This window comes from Podarcis erhardii, assembly GCF_964252035.2.
Source record: "Podarcis erhardii genome assembly, chromosome: 18".
NCBI lineage: Eukaryota > Metazoa > Chordata > Lepidosauria > Squamata > Lacertidae > Podarcis > Podarcis erhardii.
Genome location: NC_138516.1, coordinates 11291456 through 11315828, shown reverse-complemented (window position 1 = coordinate 11315828; position 24373 = coordinate 11291456). Strand labels below are relative to the sequence as shown.

Here is a 24373-nt window from a genome sequence, read left to right as displayed (position 1 = left end):
CCAGAGGCAGCAGTGGCCTAGCGGTTATAGCACCGCGTCCTGGGTTCGAATCCTCGCTCGGGCACAGAACTCGGCCCTGTATACAGAACCGTGAGGACTGGGACCTTGTGTTGTTTTTCAGGGCGGCAAGAGGGTGCGGTGAAGCAGCGCGGTGGAGCGGTTAGCGCGTCAGACTGGGTTCAAATCTTGCAGTGTGAGCTCAGGGACCGGTCGCCGTCTCTCTCGGCTTAACTTCGCAGGGTTGTTTTTTGGGGGGGGTCGAAGGTGGAAGGTGGGGAGAACCCTGCCGGCCAACTTTTGGAGAAAAAGGCAGAATTGAGACGCGATAGGTTTTTACGGAGTATATCTACCCATTTCATAGCTCTGTGGCCTCTCTACCCCTCAGAGCTAGGAAAAGGGTAGAGGGGCCTCAGAGGTAGGAAAGGGGTAGAGGGGTCAGAGAGCTATGAAAATGGTAGAGGGGTCTCAGAGGTAGGGAGATTATTTTGAGAATTTTAAGAACAGAACTACCTAACTTGTATAGAAATTTATTCATGTATGCGACTACAGCGGCAAGAATGTTACTGCCCCCAAAATGGAAAAGAGACAGCAAAGGAAGAATGGATACAAAAACTTATGGAATACCCAGAAATGGCGAAATTTACCGGAGGAATCAGAAATAAAGTTAACCAACTTTTTATAAAAGAATGGAAATGGTTTATTGAATATTTACAGATAAATTGTAAACAAATAAGAACATTGGCAGGATTATTGTAATAACCTGCAGTTTCCTAAGAGTATATATTTAAGGTAGATGAGTAAACAAGCAAATTAAGGATAGGTAGCCGTGTTGGTCTGCCATAGTCAAAACAAAACAAATTCCTTCCAGTAGCACCTTAAAGACCAACTAAGTCAGTTCTTGGTATGAGCTTTCGTGTGCATGCACACTTCTTCAGATACCAAGAAGTGCATGCACACGAAAGCTCATACCAAGAACAGACTTAGTTGGTCTTTAAGGTGCTACTGGAAGGAATTTGTTTTGTTTTGACTATGGCAGACCAACACGGCTACCTATCTGTAATTCAAAGCCCACGACACCTTTTGGGAAAGGCTGTTCTCCAACTGGAGCGCTCGCAGGCCAGTGTTTCCCAGTTGTCGGTGTTTATACTACATTTTAAAAGATTTTCCTTGAGACAGTCTTTGAACCTCCCTTGTTGACCACCAGCATTACGCTTTCCATTTTTAAGTTCGGAATAGAGGAGTTGCTTCGGAAGACGATCATCAGGCATCCGCACAACATGACCAGTCCAACAAAGTTGATGTTGAAGAATCATCACTTCAACACTGGCAATCTTAGCTTTTTCCAGTAAACTGGTATTAGTTCTTGGGTCTTCCCAAGTGATGTGTAAAATTTTTCGGAGAAACCGTTGATGGAATCTTTTGAGGAATTGGAGACAGTGTTTGTAAGTGGTCCATGTTTCACAAGCGTACAGTAAGGTTGGAAGTACAATGGCTTTGTAAGCAAGCATTTGGGTTTCCTGGGCCCAGAAATGAACCAGCAGCCAGTGCAATGGGGCCAGAATTGGTCTCCTGTGATAATATAGCCCTGACCCTTACCCAATCCTGCAAATCTGCGAAAGCTTGTTGTTGAGGTGGCTGTGCCTGGCCTGGGTTGCGTGGTCCCCCTGGCGCCCCAGCTGCCCGCCGGCAACGTCCTCGCCCTCCTCTCCGCCGGTCCTCCGAGACGTCACTCTGCACGTGGCTCTGATGCCGCCCAGCGGGTCATAGCGAGAGCTGGTGGATGATGGGCGGAGGAACCTCTCCCGGATGAGGTAGCCGAGTCTTGTCGTTGCCACAAAGCCGTCCGGCGTTGGCACGATCCTGGTCACCCTGGCGTGCACAAGCTGGACGGCTAACAGGGCCCCTGGTGGCGCAAAGAAACATACTGTGAAATGACCCCCATGCATAGAAAGTCTGCCTCATCTCAAGTTAGCTCAGTACTGCCTACCTAGGGTTTCTCGAACTCGGGTCCCTGGCCGTTTCCAGACCGCAATTCCCATCACCCCGCAATTCCCATTCATTTATTCTGCGAACCGCCTTGAGACCCCTGCGTATAGGGCAGTATATACCGTATTTTTCGCTCTATAAGACGCACCAGACCATAAGACGCACCTACTCTTTGGAGGAGGAAAACAAGAAAAAAAATATTCTGAATCCCAGAAGCCAGAACAGCAAGAGGGATCGCTGCGCAGTGAAAGCAGCAATCCCTCTTGATGTTCTGGCTTCTGGGATAGCTGCGCAGCCTGCATTCGCTCCGTAAGACGCACACACACTTCCCCTTACTTTTTAGGAGGGAAAAAGTGAGTCTTATAAAGCAAAAAATACGGTAAATTCAATTAGTAGTAGTAGTAGTAATAATAATAATAATAATACAGTCATATCTCAGATTAGAGAGGTTGCGTGTTTTCGCACCCAAACCTGGAAGTACTGGAATGGGTTACTTCCAGGTTTCGGCGCTCATGCATGCGCAGAAACACTAAATAGCGCTTTGCACATGTGCAGAAGCGCGAAATTGCACAGATGCGGCACTGCGAGTTGCGGAGGTGCATCCCGCACGGATCGCGTTCGCAACCCAAGCGTCCACTGTATCCCCAACCACTGGTCCTGCTGGCTATTGTAGTCCAAAGACAGCTGGAGACTCAACGAAGGGAAGCCACCGCTGCAAGCAGTTCAAAGATGGCCGGGGGGCTCGCTCACCGCACGAGACGTCCCACACCGTCACACACTGATCGAGGGAGGCAGTGAAGAGCAGCCGGTCATCCGTCGAGAAGCAGGCACAGAGCACGCCTTGCGCGAAGGAATCTTCCTGGGAACGAGGAACAGACATGGCAAAGGCGTTTTGAGAGAGAGTCGAATGTGTGCTTTTATTTCAAATGCACCTCCGGGTTATTTGTGGGGCATAGGAATTTGTACATTTACTCTCTCCAAAATAAAAATGTAGTCCGGCCCCCCACAAGGTCTGAGGGACAGCGGAGTGGCCCACTGCTGAAAAAGGTTGCTGACCCCTGATTAGGCGATGGCCATTCTTGGGAAGGGAGAGCTGGACCATCAAGAAGGCTGATTGCCAAAGAATGGGTGCTTTTGAATTCTGGTGCTGGAGGAGACTCTGGAGAGTCCCATGGACTGCAAGAAGATCCAACCTCTCCATTCGGAAGGAAATCAGCCCTGAGTGCTCACTGGAAGGACAGATCCTGAAGCTGAGGCTCCAAGACTTTGGTCACCTCAGGAGAAGAGAAGACTCCCTGGAAAAGACCCTGATGTTGGGAAAGATGGAGGGCGCAAGGAGAAGGGGACGACAGAGGACGAGATGGTGGGACAGTGTTCTCGAAGCGACCAGCATGAGTTTGACCAAATTGCGGGAGGCAGTGGAAGACAGGAGGGCCTGGCGTGCTCTGGTCCAGGGGGTCACGAAGAGTCGGACACAACTAAACGACTCAACAACAACAACATTCATGGGACGGCGCAGGGCGGGATCCGGAGGGGAGACACACCTTTTGGAAAGACATCCGATGCTCCCAGCGGCACCGATCCACATCCCAGAGGCACTGCAGAGAGTCGGCCGCCCCGCTGAGCGCCCAGGCCTCCCCGTGGCTGGTCTGCAAGCAGGTGATGCCGCTGCTTCCATGGGCTTCCAGGGCAAACACCTGGCCCCGGGGGCAGTGGTAGAGGAACAGCTGCCCGGTGGTCATGCCGTAGAGCACCCGGTAGCCGCCCAGCAGGGCCACGCAGGAGATGTCGGCGCCCGGGATCTGGGTGTAGAAGAAGAAGGCCGGCTGGTCGATTAGGGGCCCCGGATCCCCCTGACCCACGTCCAAGACCTGCACCAGATCCTCGTAAGCCACGACCACTTGCTCCTCGCTCCGGGCCAAGGCCAGGGCGCAGACGGGCTTCCGGTTCTCTGCTGGAGGGATGCACCCGACATCCTGCGGCAAGTCTAAGGGGAAGACCAGCACCGTCCCGGACGCCAGCCCCACAAAGGCCAGGTTTCTCTGGGGGGCCACTTCCAGGCACCGTACGGCGGCTGAGGTGTCCAGCGTCTCACTCTCCTCTCCTGCGGGGGCACAGGTGGGTTTTTTAATTTTAAAAATATTTTGCAGTCATACCTCACGTTACAGACATTTCAGGTTGCATTTCTTTCAGGTTAAAGGTAAAGGGACCCCTGACCATTAGGGCCAGTCGTGGCTGACTCTGGGGTTGCGGCGCTCATCTCGCTTTATTGGCCGAAGGAGCCGGCGTACAGCTTCCGGGTCATGTGGCCAGCAGGACTAAGTCACTTCTGGCGAACCAGAGCAGCGCACGGAAACGCCGTTTACCTTCCCGCCGGAGTGGTACCTATTAATCTACTTGCACTTTGACGTGCTTTCGAACTGCTAGGTTGGCAGGAGCAGGGACCGAGCAACGGAAGCTCACCCCGTCATTGCGGGGATTCGAACCGCCGACCTTCTGATCGGCAAGTCCTAGGCTCTGTGGTTTAACCCACAGCGCCACCCGTGTCCCTCTGTGTACCTTGCTTCTGTGTATATACAATAAAGTCCTTCCATTCCTCTTTACATTCATCGTCATCTCTTTCCCTTAATTTCAAAGTCAATTCTGCCATTCCAGCATACAGTATACCGGAATGCTGGAAATACCGTGTCAAAAAAGACATTGATAAAAATCATATACAAAATAAATAAATAAACTCACCTTCTTCCACGTCCCAAAGGACCAGCTCGCAGCTCTCGAGGGACCGGGGGAAGCAGACGTATTTTCCGCTGCCGGAGAGCCCCAAGCACTTCGCGCCGGCCATGCAAGGCGGCAAGGGTTTGCACCCGGGGTCGTCGCCGGGGTCCCAGACCCGGAGGTAAGGTGCGTGGGGAGAGGCAGACACCAGCAGGGAGCCGCAGAGGGTCAGGTGGGTGGCGGGTGGTCCTTGGTCCCCCCAGACATCCCTCAGCCAGCCCTCCTGGCCCAGACGCCACACCTGGGGAGAAGAGCGCTACAGTCAAACCTTGGTTCTCAAACGGCTCTGTTTTGGAACGTTTCGGCTCCCGGAATTCTCCTGAGATTAAGAGTCTCTGGTTTGTTGCGTTCTGAGGCCAAAGGAAAGGATTGGACCCTGATTAAAATAAGACACGAGGCTTTGACCAGCAAGGCTCTCGGAGAAAGTGTGTCCCCCACACCCCTCACCAGGCCATTTTATTAGCAAAAGAATCCTTTACACAGTGCTCATAAGAACCGATCAGATTTCCTCTGAGCATTCAAACAAACCTCAGGTGGGGACAAAGTTAAACTATAAACACTAGTTAGGCATGCATACTCTGGAGTAAAGGAATGAAAAACTACAAAGGAGCGAATACAGCAACTCCGGAGGTCATAAACAATCAGTACACATGATGGCCAGGAGGACAGTGACCATTATCAACATAATGTGAAAACCTGTTTCCTGGCCCTAAGATTGACATCCTAAGATTAACAATTAGAAAAGCTATAGCAAAGAGACTGCCCATAGTCTTGAGATGACCCAGGACGCCTGCCTGTCAAAGTGTGTACGTGACTCGTGAAGAAGAGGGGAATGGGCAGTAGAGGCAAAAGGGCATGAATGTAGAATCTTATGGGATTTAATCAGAAATTATCGTCAATATATCAAACCCAGTCAACACAATGCGTTCATCGTGGACACAATGGCCTGATGTATATTATAATTCCTCATGGTAATCCCATCTGATCCCTACAGTGGTTTACGAAAGATGAAGAAGTTCAATCAGTAATGATACACTGGGCAGGAGATTTTGGCTATAGTATACAGTTTTCATCATGGGAAAAGTTATGGAGAGAGGACTTGAACCCGCTGTTCGTTGAAAGAAAATTATATGAAAATGATGTGCTGCTAGTATTAGACACCTAGTAAAATTGCGAAGTTGTACAGTGGTACCTCGGGTTAAGTACTTAATTCGTTCCAGAGGTCTGTTCTTAACCTGAGGTACCACTTTAGCTAATGGGGCCTCCCACTGCTGCCACCGCCACGCGATTTCTGTTCTCATCCTGAAGCAAAGTTCTTAACCCGAGGTACTATTTCTGGGATAGCGGAGTCTGTAACCTGAAGCATCTGTAACCCGAGGTACCACTGTATAGAAGCCGTTCAAATGTGTGCTGGAAATGTAAAAGGAAAGAGGGTATGTTTTATCAGATGATACAGTGATACCTCGGTTTTCGACCATCTCCGTTGACAAACGTTTCAGTTTTCGAACGCCGTAAACCCGGAAGTAAACGCTTCCATTATTGATTGTGCCTCGGAAGTCAAACGCCTTCTGCTGAATGTATATGTTATTTTTCTCAATTTCTCTATTAAATTTGCAGACCGCCCTTTGCACCTCGGTTTCCAAATGTTTTGGAACTTGGATTTCGTAGGGCTTACTTTGTGGGTTGGCGATTGCCACATTGCCACCGCCCCGGGCTAGAAGGCTGGTCCTTCTGCCTCTTAAAATCATAGAATCGTAGAGTTGGAAAGGGACCCCCAGTGGTCATCCAGTCCAACCCCCTGCATGCAATGCAGGAATCTTGGCTAAAGCATCCCTGACATATGGGCACCCAACCTCTGCTTAAAAACCTCCAGAGAAGGGGCGCCTTACCCAGATGCACTCGCTCTGAGAGCTCGTGAACACGGTGGTGTTGTCGGCAGTGATGGCAACTGCACAGACTTCCTCATTGTGCAGCAAATCGGAGTTCAGGACTTGGTGGAAGCCTGTCGGGTCGGGCCGGAAGATTCGCACGCGGCGCCCAAAGCCTGGAAGGCAAGCCAGAGCTTGGTTTGAACGAGGGTTTGGCCTTCCTTGGGAAGCAAGGCTCTGGTCAGGGGGGGAGCGCCAGAAGGGACAAGAGTTCTTCTGAGCACGTGCAAAAGGCTCCTCGCAGGCAGCTGGTTCATCACATTACCCAGTCCCTGTTCTTGCTCTGTGAGCGACCAACAAGAATAAGGTCCCAGCACTCAGTTATTTCCGCATTGATTTCCACTTTTTCTTTTCCCCTCCCTTTTTAAAATAAATCTTTATTGGTTTAAAATACAAACACACAACGGAGGTAAGTATAACAAAGTTAAATGCAAAAAGAAAGGAGCATCACAACGTAAAACCAAGAAAAAATTTGAAAAGACAAAAAAAGGAAAAAAGAAATGAAAAAAGAACAAAAAAATTATTAAACCTCATGTCCATCAAATAAAATTTTATTTGATGGGCAATTTACACTTTTTCATGGAGAGTCGCCGTGAAAATTCGTCACTACTTTAACACGAATTTCCCCTCATTCGTCTTTCATTTTGCCTCATTTTTTCAAGGTCGTTCCCCCTCCCTGCAGAATGCCTTTTGGTGTGTTATCTGCATTTTTACGCACACTCCACCTCAGTCCGTGCCTTTGCTCGCGAGGGGGGCACCGCAACGCGAGATTCGGAAAAGGGTGAATCTTGCAGTCCGTTTCTTCGTGGGGAAAGCAAGGATTGGGAAGTGTGGTGTGCATTTGAAGGTGCGCCAAACGTCGGGGTCCTGCCCCTATATCCCGAAAAACACTCCACTGCCTGAGGAGGCAGGATCTCAAGGAGACAAACCTGCCATGAGAAGAGACTCGTCTTCCGAGAGCGCCACGAAGCAGATCTTCTCTGGGAGCTTCTCCAGAAGGCTATTTCCCTCCGAGGAGACCTGTGGGGAATTTATGTAGAGTTTGGGGGGGTTGCCTCTCCAGCAGATCTCATGCACATGCAGCCCACTACCAAAATCAGCACCATCACTTTTGTGACTTGTCCCCACAAAACACTTCATCGCAGTTTCTTCCTGTCTATTCAAAGGGCCTTTGCTGCACGATACCAAATGTAAGAATTCACTGATAAACGTATCTCTGTACTGGCTCACTAGAAAACTTCAGAAATTCCTCTAGACCTGTGAGCTCAGCTCCTCAGCAGCCCCTCTGCCTGAGGGATAATCCCTGGCATCCTGATACCTGAGGGCCAGGCAGGTAGCCATGCCAGAAATAAACCCAGATGAAGACAAAAGGGTGGGATGGACTTGGCTGGGAAACAGGGAGATGGAAATATCTCTTTTGTGACACTTGATGGGTGTTTGGTGGAGGGCAAGGGGAACCATGGGGCAGGGTCCAGGACGCCCAGATTCCTGCCACCAGACCTCCCCTTTTATGATGTAACCGTGATGTATTAGTGATGTAGTTTCGGGGGGTGTAACATGGGGATTAGCAGCTAATAAAAGTTTGGGTTCTCTTTTGTTTGGGGTTTCCATCTTGTTCCACCTTGTGGCAGGTGGGAGTCCTGTCTTGACAGTCTTCAATCAAGACCAAGCAGGAGGAAAACAGCCTCAGAGCGGCAGGCTTGGGGTCCCTCTAGCCCCCTAACATGCATTCACTGGCCGATGCTGCCAGCCAGTGCAGACGAATACCCTTGATCAGGATGGGCCAATTGCCCTGAAAAAGAGATAGAAGGGAATATGCATTCCTTTATATGGGAAAGCACTGTCTTGGTTTTGGAACACTTTGGTTTTGGAACGGAATTTCCAGAACGGATTAAGTTTGAGAACCAAGGTACCACTGTAGTTTTCCACATTAATGAGGATCGGTACATACCAGATTAAAAGAAATGCAGCTATTTTTATGGACACTCATCAATATTTACATTGATGTATCCCTATATACCAGATTAAAATAAATCTGTCTGCTTTTATTGTTATCAAAAGATAAACAAATGTTCATAAGTTTGAGAAACCAAGATGCCACTATATATGAATTGGAATCCCTTTTTAAATCAATTGAGATTCCCTGCGCATCCTCCTTTCTGAGCTCAGCGCCACTGGGGCGGGAAATAGGGAAATTCTGGGTTCAAGAACCAAGGTGCCACTGTAATCAGAATTTTATTATTTGCGGTTTTATTATTTGCCCCCCAAATCTGGCTGCGTTGCCCCGGTCCCTCTGCCCACAACCCCTGCCCCAGAGCGGGCACCATCAGGAGGGAGCCCCCGCTGAACCCAGACACCATCCTGCCCATTTTCCGGAGCAAAGCGCCGCAGGTGGGGGCTGCATCCTCTTGCAGCTCCCCCCCCAGCTGCTGCCTGGAGAGGAGCTGCCCGCCGAGACTGTCCCACAGGCGGACGCAGCCCCCCGACACCGTCGCCACCACCAGCCGCGGCACGAAGATGGCAGCGCACAACCAGCCGCCCGGGGGCGCAGCCAGGATCCGGAAAGCGGGGGCCGCTGCGCCCAGGTGCCAGGCCTCCACCTGCGGGAAAGAGGGAGGGTCTGCTGAGACTCTCTTGGTGGGCAAAACACAGGGCATTTCCCATTGTGCAGCATGGTGGAATTGCAGAATAAACTGTCGCAGGAAACACCCCCCCCCAATCATTCAGTTTGTACAAACTTCACACACACTCACACACTACATAGGCTACGCTTCTGTTATAAATTCATAGAAAATCAACCATACATCGGATCTGCACCGTTCCACTTTTATTTTACTCCATGAAGGAAGGACTACAAAATGGGGAAGGCTTGATACAGGGCAGCCATAATCCCTTCACCATCCCAGCACATCCACAGGAGCCCTGCCCAGTTGCTATGCCAACCCTGATGGTCCTAGACACAAGACCATCAAGATCACAAAGAACTTGCATATGGGAGTGGATTCAGCACAGACTGGAACAAAGGACAATGATCAGCTCTTCCCTCTGGGGGCAGGAAACTGCAAACTCCCCTCTGTCACCTGGAAAGTATTCATGGGGAGGGGGAAAGGGGGAACCAGCCAGGTGACAGGACACTCAGGTTGCCACCACAACTCCTCCCTCAACCCCTCCGTTCTGTGATGTATGTATCGGAGGGGTGGTCTTAGGTTACATCCCTTCTGTGATGTATGTATGTGATGTTTCTGGGGCTGGTCTTGATCTACAGGGTGGCAATTTCAAAAGTCTTTATAAGGCCTTGCACACCATTTTTCTGGGTCCTTCCTCTCTCCTGCAGGTGAGGGGAGCACCCTGTTGCAACAGATCATAGAATCATAGAGTTGGAAGAGACCACAAGGGCCGTAGAGTCCAACCCCCTGCCAAGCAGGAAACAATAAAGATCAATAAAGGCCAAGCCTACAGGCTGCTGTTTTGCTCCAAGTTATCCTGGTTGGTATCTTTGTTTTTGTCCAAGGGAGCCCTCGGATTTTTCCGTTAACAATCCGGACTCTCCAAGTGCCCCTGTTTTCTAGGGACAGTTCAGGATTAACCGTCCCATTATAATGCCAGTCTACACACCTCTGAGCCAGACACCCAGTACACCATTTGGTGTTTGTCGTCCACGCTGAGTTGGCACCATTCCTGATCTCCCGCAGGGACGGCGGGCACAATGGCTACCTCCCTGCCGGACTCCAGGCTCCAGAGTCGCAGGGTTCGATCCTGGGAGACCGAAACAGCGCGGGTACCCCTGGCGAAGACCCTCAGGCACCTCACTTCGGCTGCAAGGAATTGGGGGGAGATCTATAATTATTATTAATAACAATAATAAAGTCAGAGAGTTGTTTATTTCCTTGACATCTAATGGGAGAGGGTGCCACCACCGAGAAGGCCCTCTGCCTGGTTTCCTGTAATTTTGCTTCTTGCAGGGAGGGAACCGCCAGAAGGCTCTCGGAGATGGACCTCAGTGCGCCCCGGTTAAAATTCGCCATTAATCGCAGCTGCTTGGCACTGCCCGCCCTCTGCAAGCAAGAGGCGGCCTGGCAAAAAACCCCTTCCCTTCTGATTCTCACCCGAGTGGCCGAGGAGGACGTGGAGCACTGAGAAATCTTCCATGTCCCACACGATGATGGAGCCGTCCGAGGAGCCAGCCAACAGCATCCTGTGGTCAGGGCTGGCTTCCAGAACGGAGGTGCCTGCAAATTGTGGGGGCAAGGTCAGAGGGGCAGCTCTGGCATGGGTCACCTAGCCCACCAGGCTGTGGGTCCAGCGGTCTGGGCTGGTGGAGAAAAGGAAGGACTTGGTGAGGTTAACCTGCGGAACTCTCTGCCACAGGAGGTAGGGGTGGGCAGTGAAATTCATGGAGGAGAGCAGGAAGCTGGGCTTAGACCATGTCTTCCCAAACTCAGGTCTCCGGCTATTTTCAAACTACAGTTCCCATTGTCCCTGACCTCTGGTCCTGCTAGCTAGGGAGGGTGGGAGCTGTAGTCCCAAAACAGATTCAAAGTTTGGGGAGCTGTGGCTTCGGATGACCCAGCTGCCGCTGCCCGCCAGGGCTCTCCTGATATCGTGGGGGTCACCCGCGCGAATCCTGACACCCACCTTTGGGGAATCCTAGCAGCGTCTTCCACAGAGGCCCGTCCGGTGGGTCAAGGAAGCCGGCGAGAGGGACAAGGGACGGATGGGGCCGCGATCCAAGCCAGCTCTTGCACTGCTGGCAAAGACCTGCAATCAGGCCGCCCGGGTACAAGGGCACCAGCGACTCCAACCGTGCCAGCATCTCTGTGTAGACCACATTTGGTTCTGGAGGGGTGAGGAGACAGGGGAGGGTCACACACACAGCGTTTATTTCGTTATTGCATTTGGACCTTGTTAACGGAGAAATCTGAGGGCTCCCTTGGACGAAGAAACAAGGACCCCAGCCAGGAATCCCAGAGCAAAACAGCAGCCAGTCGCCTTGGTCTTGATTGAAGACTGTCAAGACAGGACTCCCACCTGCCACCAGGTGGAACAGGATGGAAGCCCCGAACAAAAGAGAACCCAAACTTTTATTGGCTGCTAATCCCCATTTTACACCCCCCAAACTACATCACTCATACATCATGAAAGGGGAGGTCTGGTGGCCATAATCTGAGCATCCTGCCCCATGGTTCCCCTTGCCCTCCACCAAACACCCATCCAGTGGAACAAAAGAGATCTTTCCATCTCCCTGTTTCCCAGCCAAGTTCATCCCACCCTTTTGTCTTCATCTGGGTTTGTTATTTCTGGCATGGCTACCTGTCTGGCACTCAGGTCTCAGGAGGCCAGGGATTATCCCTCAGGCAGAGGGTTCTGCTGAGGAGCTGAGCTCACAGGTCTATAGGAATTTCTGAAGTTTTCTAGTGAGCCAGTACAGAGATACATTGATCAGTGAATTCTTACATTTGGTATCGTGCAGCAGAGGCCCTTTGAATAGATAGGAAGAAACTGCGCTGAAGTGTTTTGTGGGGACAAGTCACAAAAGACACAAAAGTGATGGTGCTGATTTTGGTAGTGGGCTGCATGTGCATGATATCTGCTGGAAGGGCAACAGCCCCCCCCCAACCTATACATAAATTCCTGCAACAACACACATGGCATTTATTTCGTTATTGCATTTGCACCCAAACGCCTCTTCTTCTGAGCAGCTCAACTCAGGCTCCCTGGTTCTCGCCCTCCCCGTTTTATCTGCCCAACAACAACCCTACAGAGTAGGCTTAGCCTAAAGGAAGGGATTTGTCTTCGAAGGTCAGAAAAGTGGAGATTGTTTAAGGGCAACAGACCCACCTAAACGGCCCTCAGCATCGTCCACACTGGGATCCAGGAGCAGGAGGAGGCAATTCCGTACCAAACGCAGCTCCGGGCAGAAGACGCGAGTCAGGCACAGGGCAAAGTCTGCGGCCAGGATCCGCACGCCAGAAGAAGCAATCCTGCAGGAAATCCAGGCCATGTTCCCTGTTGGAGGGAGAGGGAAAGCACGTTTCCTCCAACGTTTCTCCCATGAAAAGAGGGACGTCCTATTCCATCCCCTCCAACGTTTCTCCCCTGAAAATAGGGATGTCCTATTCCATCCCCTCCAACGTTTCTCCCCTGAAATTAGGGACGTCCTATTCCATCTCCTCCAACGTTTCTCCCCTGAAAAGAGGGATGTCCTATTCCATCCCCTCCAACGTTTCTCCCCTGAAATTAGGGACGTCCTATTCCATCTCCTCCAACGTTTCTCCCCTGAAAAGAGGGATGTCCTATTCCATCCCCTCCAACGTTTCTCCCCTGAAAATAGGGACGTCCTATTCCGTCCCCTCCAACGTTTCTCCCCTGAAAATAGGGACGTCCTATTCTGTCCCCTCCAACGTTTCTCCTGTGAAAATAGGGACGTCCTATTCCGTCCCCTCCAACGTTTCTCCCCTGAAAATAGGGACGTCCTATTCCGTCCCCTCCAACGTTTCTCCTGTGAAAATAGGGACGTCCTATTCCATCCCCTCCAACGTTTCTCCTGTGAAAATAGGGACGTCCTATTCCATCCCCTCCAACGTTTCTCCCCTGAAAATAGGGACGTCCTATTCCATCCCCTCCAACGTTTCTCCCCTGAAAATAGGGACGTCCTATTCCATCCCCTCCAACATTTCTCCCCTGAAAATAGGGACGTCCTATTCCATCCCTGAAAATAGGGACGTCCTATTCCATCCCCTCCAATGTTTCTCCCCTGAAAACAGGGATGTCCTATTCCATCCCCTCCAACGTTTCTCTCCTGAAATTAGGGACGTCCTATTCCATCCCCTCCAACGTTTCTCCTCTGAAAATAGGGACGTCCTATTCCATCCCCTCCAACGTTTCTCCCGTGAAAATAGGGACGTCCTATTCCATCCCCTCCAACGTTTCTCCCCTGAAAATAGGGACGTCCTATTCCATCCCCTCCAATGTTTCTCCCCTGAAATTAGGGACGTCCTATTCCATCCCCTCCAATGTTTCTCCCCTGAAAATAGGGACGTCCTATTCCATCCCCTCCAACGTTTCTCCCCTGAAAATAGGGACGTCCTATTCCATCCCCTCCAACGTTTCTCCCCTGAAAATAGGGACGTCCTATTCCATCCCCTCCAACGTTTCTCCCCTGAAAATAGGGACGTCCTATTCCATCCCCTCCAATGTTTCTCCCCTGAAAATAGGGACGTCCTATTCCATCCCCTCCAACGTTTCTCCCCTGAAAATAGGGACGTCCTATTCCATCCCTGAAAATAGGGACGTCCTATTCCATCCCCTCCAATGTTTCTCCCGTGAAAATAGGGACGTCCTATTCCATCCCCTCCAACGTTTCTCCCGTGAAAATAGGGACGTCCTATTCCATCCCCTCCAACGTTTCTCCCCTGAAAATAGGGACGTCCTATTCCATCCCCTCCAACGTTTCTCCCCTGAAAATAGGGACGTCCTATTCCATCCCCTCCAATGTTTCTCCCCTGAAATTAGGGACGTCCTATTCCATCCCCTCCAATGTTTCTCCCCTGAAAATAGGGACGTCCTATTCCATCCCCTCCAACGTTTCTCCCCTGAAAATAGGGACGTCCTATTCCATCCCCTCCAACGTTTCTCCCCTGAAAATAGGGACGTCCTATTCCATCCCCTCCAATGTTTCTCCCCTGAAAACAGGGACGTCCTATTCCATCCCCTCCAACGTTTCTCCCCTGAAAATAGGGACGTCCTATTCCATCCCCTCCAATGTTTCTCCCGTGAAAATAGGGACGTCCTATTCCATCCCCTCCAACGTTTCTCCCCTGAAAATAGGGACGTCCTATTCCATCCCCTCCAATGTTTCTCCCGTGAAAATAGGGACGTCCTATTCCATCCCCTCCAACGTTTCTCCCGTGAAAATAGGGACGTCCTATTCCATCCCCTCCAACGTTTCTCCCCTGAAAATAGGGACGTCCTATTCCATCCCCTCCAACGTTTCTCCCCTGAAAATAGGGACGTCCTATTCCATCCCCTCCCACTTTTATCCCATGGAAAGAGGGGCAACGAAGGCGCAAGAGCTCTTCCCGCTCACCCAGTACGTCTCGGCGCAGCTCCTCCATCCGTCCCCCATGGAGCAAGTGGAACGGCTGTTCGCTCAACTTCCTCTGGTTGGGAAGACGGCTGGAGAACCACAATGGCTGCAGCGTCACCTGGGTGAGAGGGAACGAAGACGGGGCTTTTTTAAAGAATAAAAAATAAGGAAATTATGAAACGCAATGAAAAATGAATAAAAAATAATGAAATGAAATGAAATGAAAAAATAAAGAATAAAAAAGAATGAATTGAAACGAAAAAATAAATTAAAAAGAATGACATGAAATAAAAAAAAAGAATAAAAAAATGAATTGAAACGAAAAAATAAATTAAAAAGAATGAAATGAAATGGAAAAATAAAGAATAAAAAAGAATGAAATGAAATGAACCCCCCTCGTCTGGCCAGCAAGGGAAAGGCCCCCCCCCCAGCGTCCCATGCCCTGGTGTCTCCCCCTGCCAGCCCTCCTGGCGCTTTCGGGGTCCCCAGAGCTTCACCTTCCTGTCAACGCTCACAGGCTTGGCAGAGGAGGGCAGCACGACGGGCTTCTTCGCCCCCCAACTCCAGGTCCCCCGGAAGAAATCGGCCAGAAGCAGGTGGCGCCGGACGCGGTCCCCCGGCTGAGACAGGTAGCGCTTCTCCACCACCGCCGAAAACTCCCTGGGCAGAGGAAGGAGGGATGGTCAGGACAAGCTTCAGATGGGCAGCGGGGTTTCAGGCTCTGGGGGCGTCCCGAGCCCCACCTCAATATGCAATTCGGGGAGGCGAAGCCGGCACCGTCCGAGCTCTGCCCCCCAACCCCCTAAAAGTAAAACGAAGGGGCTAGTCTTCATGGACTGGTTTAAAGAAGGACGGAGGAATTTGGCCTGATCCCCAGCGGACCATTTGTCTGTCTAGCTATCACTTAACAACAGTTCTCTCTCTCTTGCCAATTAAGTTTCTTTTTATATATGCTGTACTTTTCCGGGTATAAAACTAGGTTTTCTTATTTCAAAATTCAAAATTGTGGGTCATCTTATAGACGGATCCAATCTCCCCCCATTTTCTCAAATTGGAGTCTGCCAAAATAGCGGGCATCTTATATACGGGGGCGTGTTATACACGGGAAAATACAGTATAATTATTTTTTTTCCAGGTCAAAATTTTACGGTCGCACATGCAACCTACAACATAAGAACAAGATTCCAAAGAATCTCCTGGACTTCCCCCTCCCCTTTGTGGGTCGCTGTTGTCTATCATTTCCTCCCGCATCTTCTATGATAATCCAAAATCTTCTACCTCTCCACTGTGTCCAAAATTCGCCATTAAACTACTTCCGCATACCTGGAGGTGCCCAGCGTGTCATCTGGAACGTTCTGCATGTCAAGCAGGTGTTCTGCTGCGTTCAAAGCAGAAGCAGGACCCTCGTTCCGGACCCCTTGGCAGCCCCGAAAAGGAGGGGAGGAAGAGGGGTGGCCCCTGACCTGTGGAGGAAGCCCATCAGCACGAAGCCGTCAGACCACTTCTCCTCCAGCTCCGGGTTCAAATCCCGCCGCAGGCGGGACCACAGCAAGGGCGGCAGGCGGAGGACCCCTTTGCCCGGCGGAGGGTGCGACCGGTACACCTCGGAAAGGACCTCGTTGTCCAGGGACAGGACATCTTTCATCTCTGCTTCGGAGAGGCCGTTCCTGCGCAAAAAAACAAAATAAAAGGTAGGATATCAGGCAGAGGAACTACCCGACCCCAGCTTCACCTCCCTCCCAGGGCTGTTGTTTGTTGCTTAATCTATATAAGACCTGGAAGGTAGGAAATCAGGCAGAGGAACTACCCGACACCAGCTTCACCTCCCTCCCAGGGCTGTTGTTTGTTGTTTAATCTATATAAGACCTGGAAGGTAGGAAATCAGGCAGAGGAACTACGCGACACCAGCTTCACCTACCTTCCAGGGTTGCTATTTGTTTTTTAATATACCGTATTTTTTGCTCTATAAGACTCACTTTTCCCCTCCTAAAAAGTAAGGGGAAATGTGTGTGTGTCTTATGGAGCGAATGCAGGCTGCGCAGCTATCCCAGAAGCCAGAACAGCAAGAGGGATCGCTGCTTTCACTGCACAGAGATCCCTCTTGCTGTTCTGGCTTCTGAGATTCAGAATATTTTTTTCTTGTTTTCCTCCTCCAAAAACTAGGTGCGTCTTGTGGTCTGGTGCGTCTTATAAAGCGAAAAATACGATATATAAAAGTCTTGGTTTGGTTAAGAAAGAGGAAAGATATGAAGTTGTGTACGTTCCCTTATCAACCTTAATCAAATTTACACTAAAAAATTAAGCACACATATGCAAGTCCTCACCGGGCGCAAGCGAGGTAGCCGAGGGCGTTCGCCACCAACACAGAGCCATGCACTTCCTCCATGCGCCCACAGAGGCGATGTGCGGCCTCTGCGGCCGTGAGCGGGACCGCTAGGGCCGAAAGCGGGGCGTACGATGCCCACCGACGAGCCTCATTGAGGGCGAGGGACAGCGCCAGCGCCTGCCCGCCATCGGAGAAACTTTGCCGGAAAAGTGCCCGCTGTTCTGGCTGGAGGGTACGCCCTGCAGATGCCAAGCTCTCAGCCAGAGCCTTGCCAGCCTCGTCGGCGGAGAGAGGGGCCACCACGAAGGGGTCCCCACCGAAAGCACGACCGCTGCCACCCTCATCCCGAGCAGAGACGACCAGCTGCACCCCGGGAGGGCAGACCACGGGCAGCCAGGCAGTGCGCAGACTCTCCGTGGCGTCGAGGATCAAGACCAGAGGCTGAGAGGCCTGGCGGGAGGCCAAGAGGAGCACATGGTGGAAGCGCAGGAGAGGGTCACCGGTGCCCGGCAGGCACAGCCCCAGCGCCAGGCAAACCTGCTGGCAGAGGCTGGCAAGGAGGGCGTCGTGCCCGCAGCTGTCCTGCGATGCCCCCAGCAGCCGGAAAACCACCACCGCCTTGGGTCCCAGGGCCTGGCAAGCCGCCCCTCGCAGGTGGCACAGCAGGACGGTCTTGCCGCAGCCGGGCGGCCCGTGGACCACGAGGGGAGGGTGGCACCGTGGCAGGCTGTCCCTCAGGCGCTGGCAGAGGGAGTCCACCAGCTCTGGTCGCCAGCACGGGGTGTGGCAACGCTCCCGGGCCAGGGTGGCATGGTGGCTGAGTTCCTGCAGCAGCCGCCCACCGCCGGGGTGCCCTTCCCGTGCCCGCAGGCCCCGGAGCACTTGGTAGTTGGCAACGGCCACAAACTGGTCGCACAGCTCCTTGAGGTGTTTGGGTTGCGGCTTCTGGCGAAGGGCACCAGGGGCCGCAGCTCGGGGCACCCGGTGGACCCTGAGCAAACCGGGGCAAGCGCTGGCGACGGTGCCCTTCAGCTCCTCCAGCATCTGACGGGCATTTTCGTCCTCTTCCTCGCCCTCTTCCTCGCCCTCCGCATCCGGGGAGGTCTCGGTTTCTCGGAGGAAGACCACCGCGGCCCCTTCGTCCTCCGGCCCCGAGCCCAAGAAGCGTGCCTCGATTTCCCTCTGCGTATCTGGAAAAAGAGGGCGAGTCTGTGAGGAGGAGTGGCAGAAGGCATCCTCACAGAACTCTAGCCCAACGGTTGCCATTAATTTGATTTTAGAATGAATTTAAATTAATCGATTTTGATTTTAGGTAAACTGGGTTACTTTTATTGTTGTTAGCCACTTTGAGCCCAGGCTCGGCTGGGGAGGGCAGGATATAAATAAAATTTTATTATTTGTTATTATTATTATACCCGACAAGTGTCCCGGTTTCCCCGGGACGGTCCTGGAATCACAAAAGCCCCATCGGCCCAAACAGAACGGGGAAAATAAGGAGAATATGCCCTGAAAAGCAGGGTCCTCAAATTAATACTTGGAGTTCTTTCAATGAACTCTTGCAAAATGTATTCTGGCGCTTGAATTGAAAAGAGAAAGGAAAAGGGGCGATTAAGGAGGAGACCGCTTGCTAAAAATGAAAAGAGAACCGTGTTGAGGATGAAGGAAGTCGATTGGAAGAGAAGAAGCGAAATATGCTATATATATATATATATATTGCTGATTATTTGTTCTGCATAAGTTTCCATACGTAGCTATGTTTTAGTTGTATTTCTTCTTTTTTTGTGTGTTTTCCTTTTGGTTGTGCATTTGTAGTTCTATGTTTAGTTTTATGAGTGTGTGTACTGTGAAATTCAAAATAAAATTAAAGAACGGGTGGAATTACAAAATTATTATTATTATTATTATTATTATTATTATTATTATTATTATTATTATTAAAAAGAGGTGCCAGAACTCACTTGTTCTCTCTACCAGAACTGAGTCACGGCCGGGAAAAAAGCCACTTATATAATCTATAATTATTACTATTATTAAATATATTAGTAATCATGATAATAAAACAATGGATCAAATTAGAGGACGGGAATTTCCTTGCAGAGACGGGCCAGCCACAGACACACACCTGATTTGTGGTAGCGCAGTCGCTGACATTGGCTAATCAACCCCTTCCTCTCCGCCTCCCGGGCCGCTGTGCGCAGGGCCAGGACCAAACTCTGCTCCTCGCCGTGGGGCAGGGGACGTTGGAGGGCATACACCGGAGGGGCGGCGTTCTCGTCCTTCAGGTACCGCTGGGTTAGCATCTGCAATGCCTGCGGCTCCTCCTGCCGCAACTGGGATGCCAGGGCCTCGAATTCCTCCTCCCCGATGGTCGTGGGGGCCGGGCAGGGGCCATAGCGACTCCCGAGGAGAGCCTGGGGGGGCGAGAGAGGGGCAAAGAGGGTCCCGTCTAAGCCCAGCCTCCTGCTCTCACGAGCCCCCAAGCCGGAGGCAAGAGCAACGACCAATTTTTGGCTCTCTACCTCTCTAAGGTAGACTGCTCCTGTCCAGGGAGGCTCCATTGAGGAACCCTAGGAAACTCAGAAGAGCCCTGCAGCTGCTTGGGATCAGGCCCAAGAGGAGCCCATCTAAGTCCAGGTTCCTCCTCCCATTCTTGCTCTCCCTCTTTTTTTAAGGTAGACTGCTCCTATCCAAGGAGGCTCCGTGGAGGAATCCTAGGAAACTCAGAAGAGCCCTGCAGCTGCCAAAGAGGGGGTCATTTAAGTCACAGCGGCCGACCAGATGTCCGTTATGGGAATCCCCCCAGCAGGATTCGAACCCAGAGCCCTCTCTCCAGCGACCGGCTTTCACAACCTTCGCTGGCTCCGACCGCAGGGGGGCAGAGATTCTTGCGAGAAACCCTTCCCCAGCCCCATAGCAGCCCCCCGACTCCCGGGGAGCCCTCCTTAAGGAGGAGACGCTGGCACTCACCACGAAACTGGGCCCCACCGAGAGCTCCTGGCAGCGCCGAATCTCGTCCAGAAAGAGGGGCTCTTGGCCAGCGCCTGTGATGTCACGGACGCCCCATCTCAAATCAATGACCTGGACCGGATTCGGGGGGGGGTGCGGGTGCGAATTAGTAAGTTTGGAGGCAGAGGAAGGAATCCGGCGCCATCACGCTACCCGCTTGGTGGGTCTTGAAAGACTCCTTGTGGGAGAACTATAGTTCCCATGATTCTCTTTTTTTAAAAGAATAATTTTTATTGAGATTTAAGATCACCCACCCACACCAATAGAACATCAAATCTTATTACATATATCCTACTTTATGCTCCATAGAGCTGTCGACTTCCGTCCTTCCCTTCCACCAGTTTTCCTATTCCGTTCTATAATTCACAGTTTCTTTGATTAAATATTACAAGAGGACGTAAGATTTACTTTAATCCTGCCAAGCTTTTCATATTTCTACAGTTCTCACTTATATCAATCGAAAATTGACTCCATTCTTTTTGTCTCCTCCTGAACTCTAGCTACTGTTCTTGCATACAGATATAATATTTGATCCATCTTCTTAATATCTTCTCCCAGCAAACCTAGCAAGAATTCTTCCGGCTTTGGGGGGAAGAAAGTTCCCAGGATTCCCACTGTGCTTCAAAAGTGCGCCAGAACGATGGATATTTTTTCCCCCGGTCCTGTGCTCGAAATACCCCTTCTGCGTTCAGCTGGCTCTGAGCTGAGATAGGGGTGGGGTTTTGGAGGTTTTTTGAGGGGGGGTCCTTACCTCGAACATCAAGCCGTGTTTCTGGCAAAAGGCCTGGACTTCGGGGTACGCCGACTCCATCAGAGCCTCTCTTTCTGCCTCCATGTCTGTAACCGAAGAATCAGAGAAGGGGGGCTTTTGAGCTGCTAGCTTTCTGCTTGCGAGGGCCCCCCATTTATTTATTTCACTCAAAGCCAGCCTGTAGGGGTCAGATGGGATTACCATGCGGAATTATAGAATAAACATCAAGCCATCGTGTCCACGATGAAGACATTGTGTTGACTGGGTTTGATATATTGACGATAGTTTCTGATTAAATCCCATAAGATTCTACATTCATGCCCTTTTGATGCCCTCTTGCCTCTACGGCCCATTTCTCTCTCCTCACATGTCACGTACTCAGCCCAGTTGCTTCTCCAGGCGGGCATCCTGGGCCATAAAGATAGTGGGCAAGTTTCTTTGATGTATATTAATCTTAGGATGTTAATCTTAGGGCCAGGAAACAGACCTCACATGAAGGTGATAATGATCCGCTGTCCCCCTGGCCATCATCCTTATCATATGTATTGCTTGTTTATCACCTCGGGGGGGGGGGTCCAGATGCTCTTCTTTGTAGCTCTGTTCTTTGTTTACCCCAGAAATATTTGTGCTTAATTACTTTTAGTTTTGAATTCTGGTGCTGGAGGAGACTCTTGAGAGTCCCATGGACTGCAAGAAGATTCAACCTCTCCATTCTGAAAGAAACCAGCCCTGAGTGCTCACTGGAAGGACAGATCCTGAAGCTGAGGCTCCAAGACTTTGGCCACCTCAGGAGAAGAGAAGACTCCCTGGAAAAGAGCCTGATGTTGGGAAAGATGGAGGGCAGAAGGAGAAGGGGACGACGGAGGACGAGATGGTGGGACAGTGTTCTCGAAGAGACCAGCATGAGTCTGACCAAACTGCGGGAGGCAGTGGAAGACAGGAGGGCCTGGTGTGCTCTGGTCCAGGGGGTCACGAAGAGGCGGACACGACTAAAGGACTCAACAAGAAAGTTTTAGTAGTTTAACTTCTCCCCATGTGGGTTTGTGGAATGCTCAGAAGCAGTGGCGTAGCGTGGGTTGTCAGCACCCGGGGCAAGGCAAGTAACCTGCCGCCGCTGCCAGCTTCTTCTTGCTGCTGCCTGGGCTGGGGTATTTACGGGAAGGTAGCCACGGCGGTGGCGGCGGGTCCGTGTCAGGTGATCTGCGGCGAGTTGCCGCTGGCGCTGCCGCCCAAACGACGCCGCTTGCCCGGAGGAGGAGGAGGGCAGAGAGGCGAGGAAAATGCAACATGGGGCTGTGAGGAGGGGCTGCCTGGCGCGCCCTCCACGGCCCTGACGCGCGGGGACCGCGGCGAGCGCCGAGAGCCGCTGCCTGCCGGACGCCTTCAGCCCGGACGCGCGCACAGCTCGTCGGTTCCGTGAGACATGGGGCTCTGCTACAGCCTGCGCCCGAGGCTCTTCGGCGACTCCGGAGGCGGCGAGCGCCCCCCCAGATGTTGCGCCCGGTGCGGCCGGGCCCCCCCTGCACCCCCCACGCTACGCCACTGCTCAGAAGAAATCCGATTGGTTCTTTCGAACACTCTGTAAAAGGTTCTTTTGTGAATAAAAACTACCTGGGCGAGGGGCTGCTGGACACGGACAAGCACAGAGAGACACGATTATACGCACCCTTCCCAGAGTCTTGCTGTTTCAAGCCTCTGTGTGTATTCTTATTAATCAGAGTTCAATCCTTCCTTTACTTTGCGAACGCAACATAGATTTAATCAGAAACTATCGTCAATATATCAAGCCCAGTCAACACAATGTCTTCATCATGGACACGATGGCTTGATGTATATTCTATCATTCCTCGTGGTAATCCTATCTGACCCCTACATCAGCCCACGCACTTCTCCCCACAACGACCCTGCGAGGCAAGTCAAGCCAAGAGGGGCCGCCCCACAACAGGTCACACCCCCAAAGAGAATTTCATGCCCCCCCCCCGAGCGGCAGGAGTCAAACCCTGCTCTCTCTCCTTTTTTAAAAATTATTTTTATAAATTTATTTATTTGGTTTCCCCAGTTTTACAACCAGATCTCCAACATACCTAATAAAAACAATTCGAAAGAATCTCCTGGACGCCCCCCCTTTTGGGTTCTATTGTCATTGCTCCCCCCCCCAAAAAAAAATGTTTAGAGGTACTCTCGTTTTGACTCAAGAAAACCACCATTTTATAGTTTGAATCAGGGGAAATAAATACAGTAAATGGACAAAAGTACAAAGAATCACAAAATGTTTAGGGGTATGTGTACCACTGTGTGCCCCCCCCCTCCAGGGAAAAAAGGACTGCCTATTGTTAACCATTTCCTCCGGCATTACAATAATAATAATCCAAACCCTTTTACATCCCCATTAGATTCAAAAATTCACCATTAAACTACAAGTCCGATCTCTCTCTCTCTCTCTCTCTCTCTCTCTCTCTCTCTCTTGTTTTGTCAGGCCCTGACCGACAGACACTCTAACCACTGCACTGCGCTGCCCTCTAAGCCACCTCCAATTTGGGGTTTTTTGTTTCATTTTTGTTATTTGCAATATACATATTACGTACGTACAAAAGAAAATACGATTCCGCGAATATTAAAGGAAGAAAACAAAAGAATTGTGCGTTGCTTTTACCAACACATACCTTACAGTGAATTATGAACTGCAAAAATACGGGAAAACACAAAATTATAAATAGGGAAAAGAAAGGAAAAGAAAGAAGAAAGGGAGAAAGAAAGAAGAAAGGAAGGAAATTAAAATTTGGTTGGCTCCGATTTGACCCCCCTGCTCAAACTCTCATCTCTCTGATGATCGTGCCAAATGTTGAGATGCTTTTGGCGAGATCCTGGCATGGCAATTTTGGGGTTGGACTAGATGACCACTGGGTTCCCTCCCATCTCTGATCTTACGAGGCCCCGGGAAGCCCAGCCCTGCACCCCAGGCCCAGGCCTCTTCCTGCCTGCCCCCACCCTCTGCGGCACATCGGGGGGGGGGGCACCTGAAGGTGTTGAGCTCACAAAGATCCGCACGAGATTGCAGGGCCGGCTGCCCCCCTTTCCCCGGAGGAGGAGGTCCTGCTCCGGCGGAGAGAGGCTCATCCTGCCTGGCTGCCGAGTCGCTCTGCCTGCCCCGGTGCCAAGGAAGGTGCCCAGTCCTCCCCGGGGAGGCAGGTCGCCATGGCAACGCGGAGGCAGGTGAGGAAGAGTCCCTCCCCAGGGCATCTTCAGGTGAGGAACACCTGAGGCATCCTCTGGGAGGAGAGATGGAGGCGGCTTGCGGTGGCAGCGGCAGGATCAGGCCCAAGGGGGTTGGGCAGACACCCCCCCCAAAGAATAAGAAGCCCCCCCTCCAACAAAACCCAGTGCCGGATTTACGTATAAGCTGAACAAGCTATAGCTTAGGGCCCCACCTTCTTGGAGCCACCCCAAAAATTTAAAGGGAACAAAAATTTAATAATCATTTCACTGTTAATATACGGTACTTCTTAGTTTTATTT

At 51.2% G+C, this 24373-nt stretch overlaps 1 protein-coding gene across 1 annotated transcript; it reads right to left on the bottom strand.

Annotated features, from left to right (window-relative positions):
- Positions 1-1592: 1592 nt before the first annotated feature.
- NWD1 (NACHT and WD repeat domain containing 1) lies at positions 1593-23987 on the bottom strand (the record flags this gene model as incomplete). Its single annotated transcript, XM_081846020.1, has 19 exons — positions 23876-23987; positions 20859-20944; positions 20069-20179; positions 19224-19512; positions 17100-18291; positions 16239-16442; positions 15273-15435; positions 14776-14893; positions 12528-12695; positions 11325-11525; positions 10796-10918; positions 10305-10504; positions 9014-9289; positions 7619-7709; positions 6651-6805; positions 4726-5002; positions 3531-4090; positions 2737-2845; positions 1593-1903 (listed from the first exon to the last, which is right to left on the bottom strand). Exons 1-19 carry the CDS (start codon positions 23973-23975, stop codon positions 1593-1595), a joined length of 4734 nt encoding a protein of 1577 aa, XP_081702146.1. The 5' UTR covers positions 23976-23987.
- Between the last annotated feature and the right edge of the window lie 386 nt (positions 23988-24373).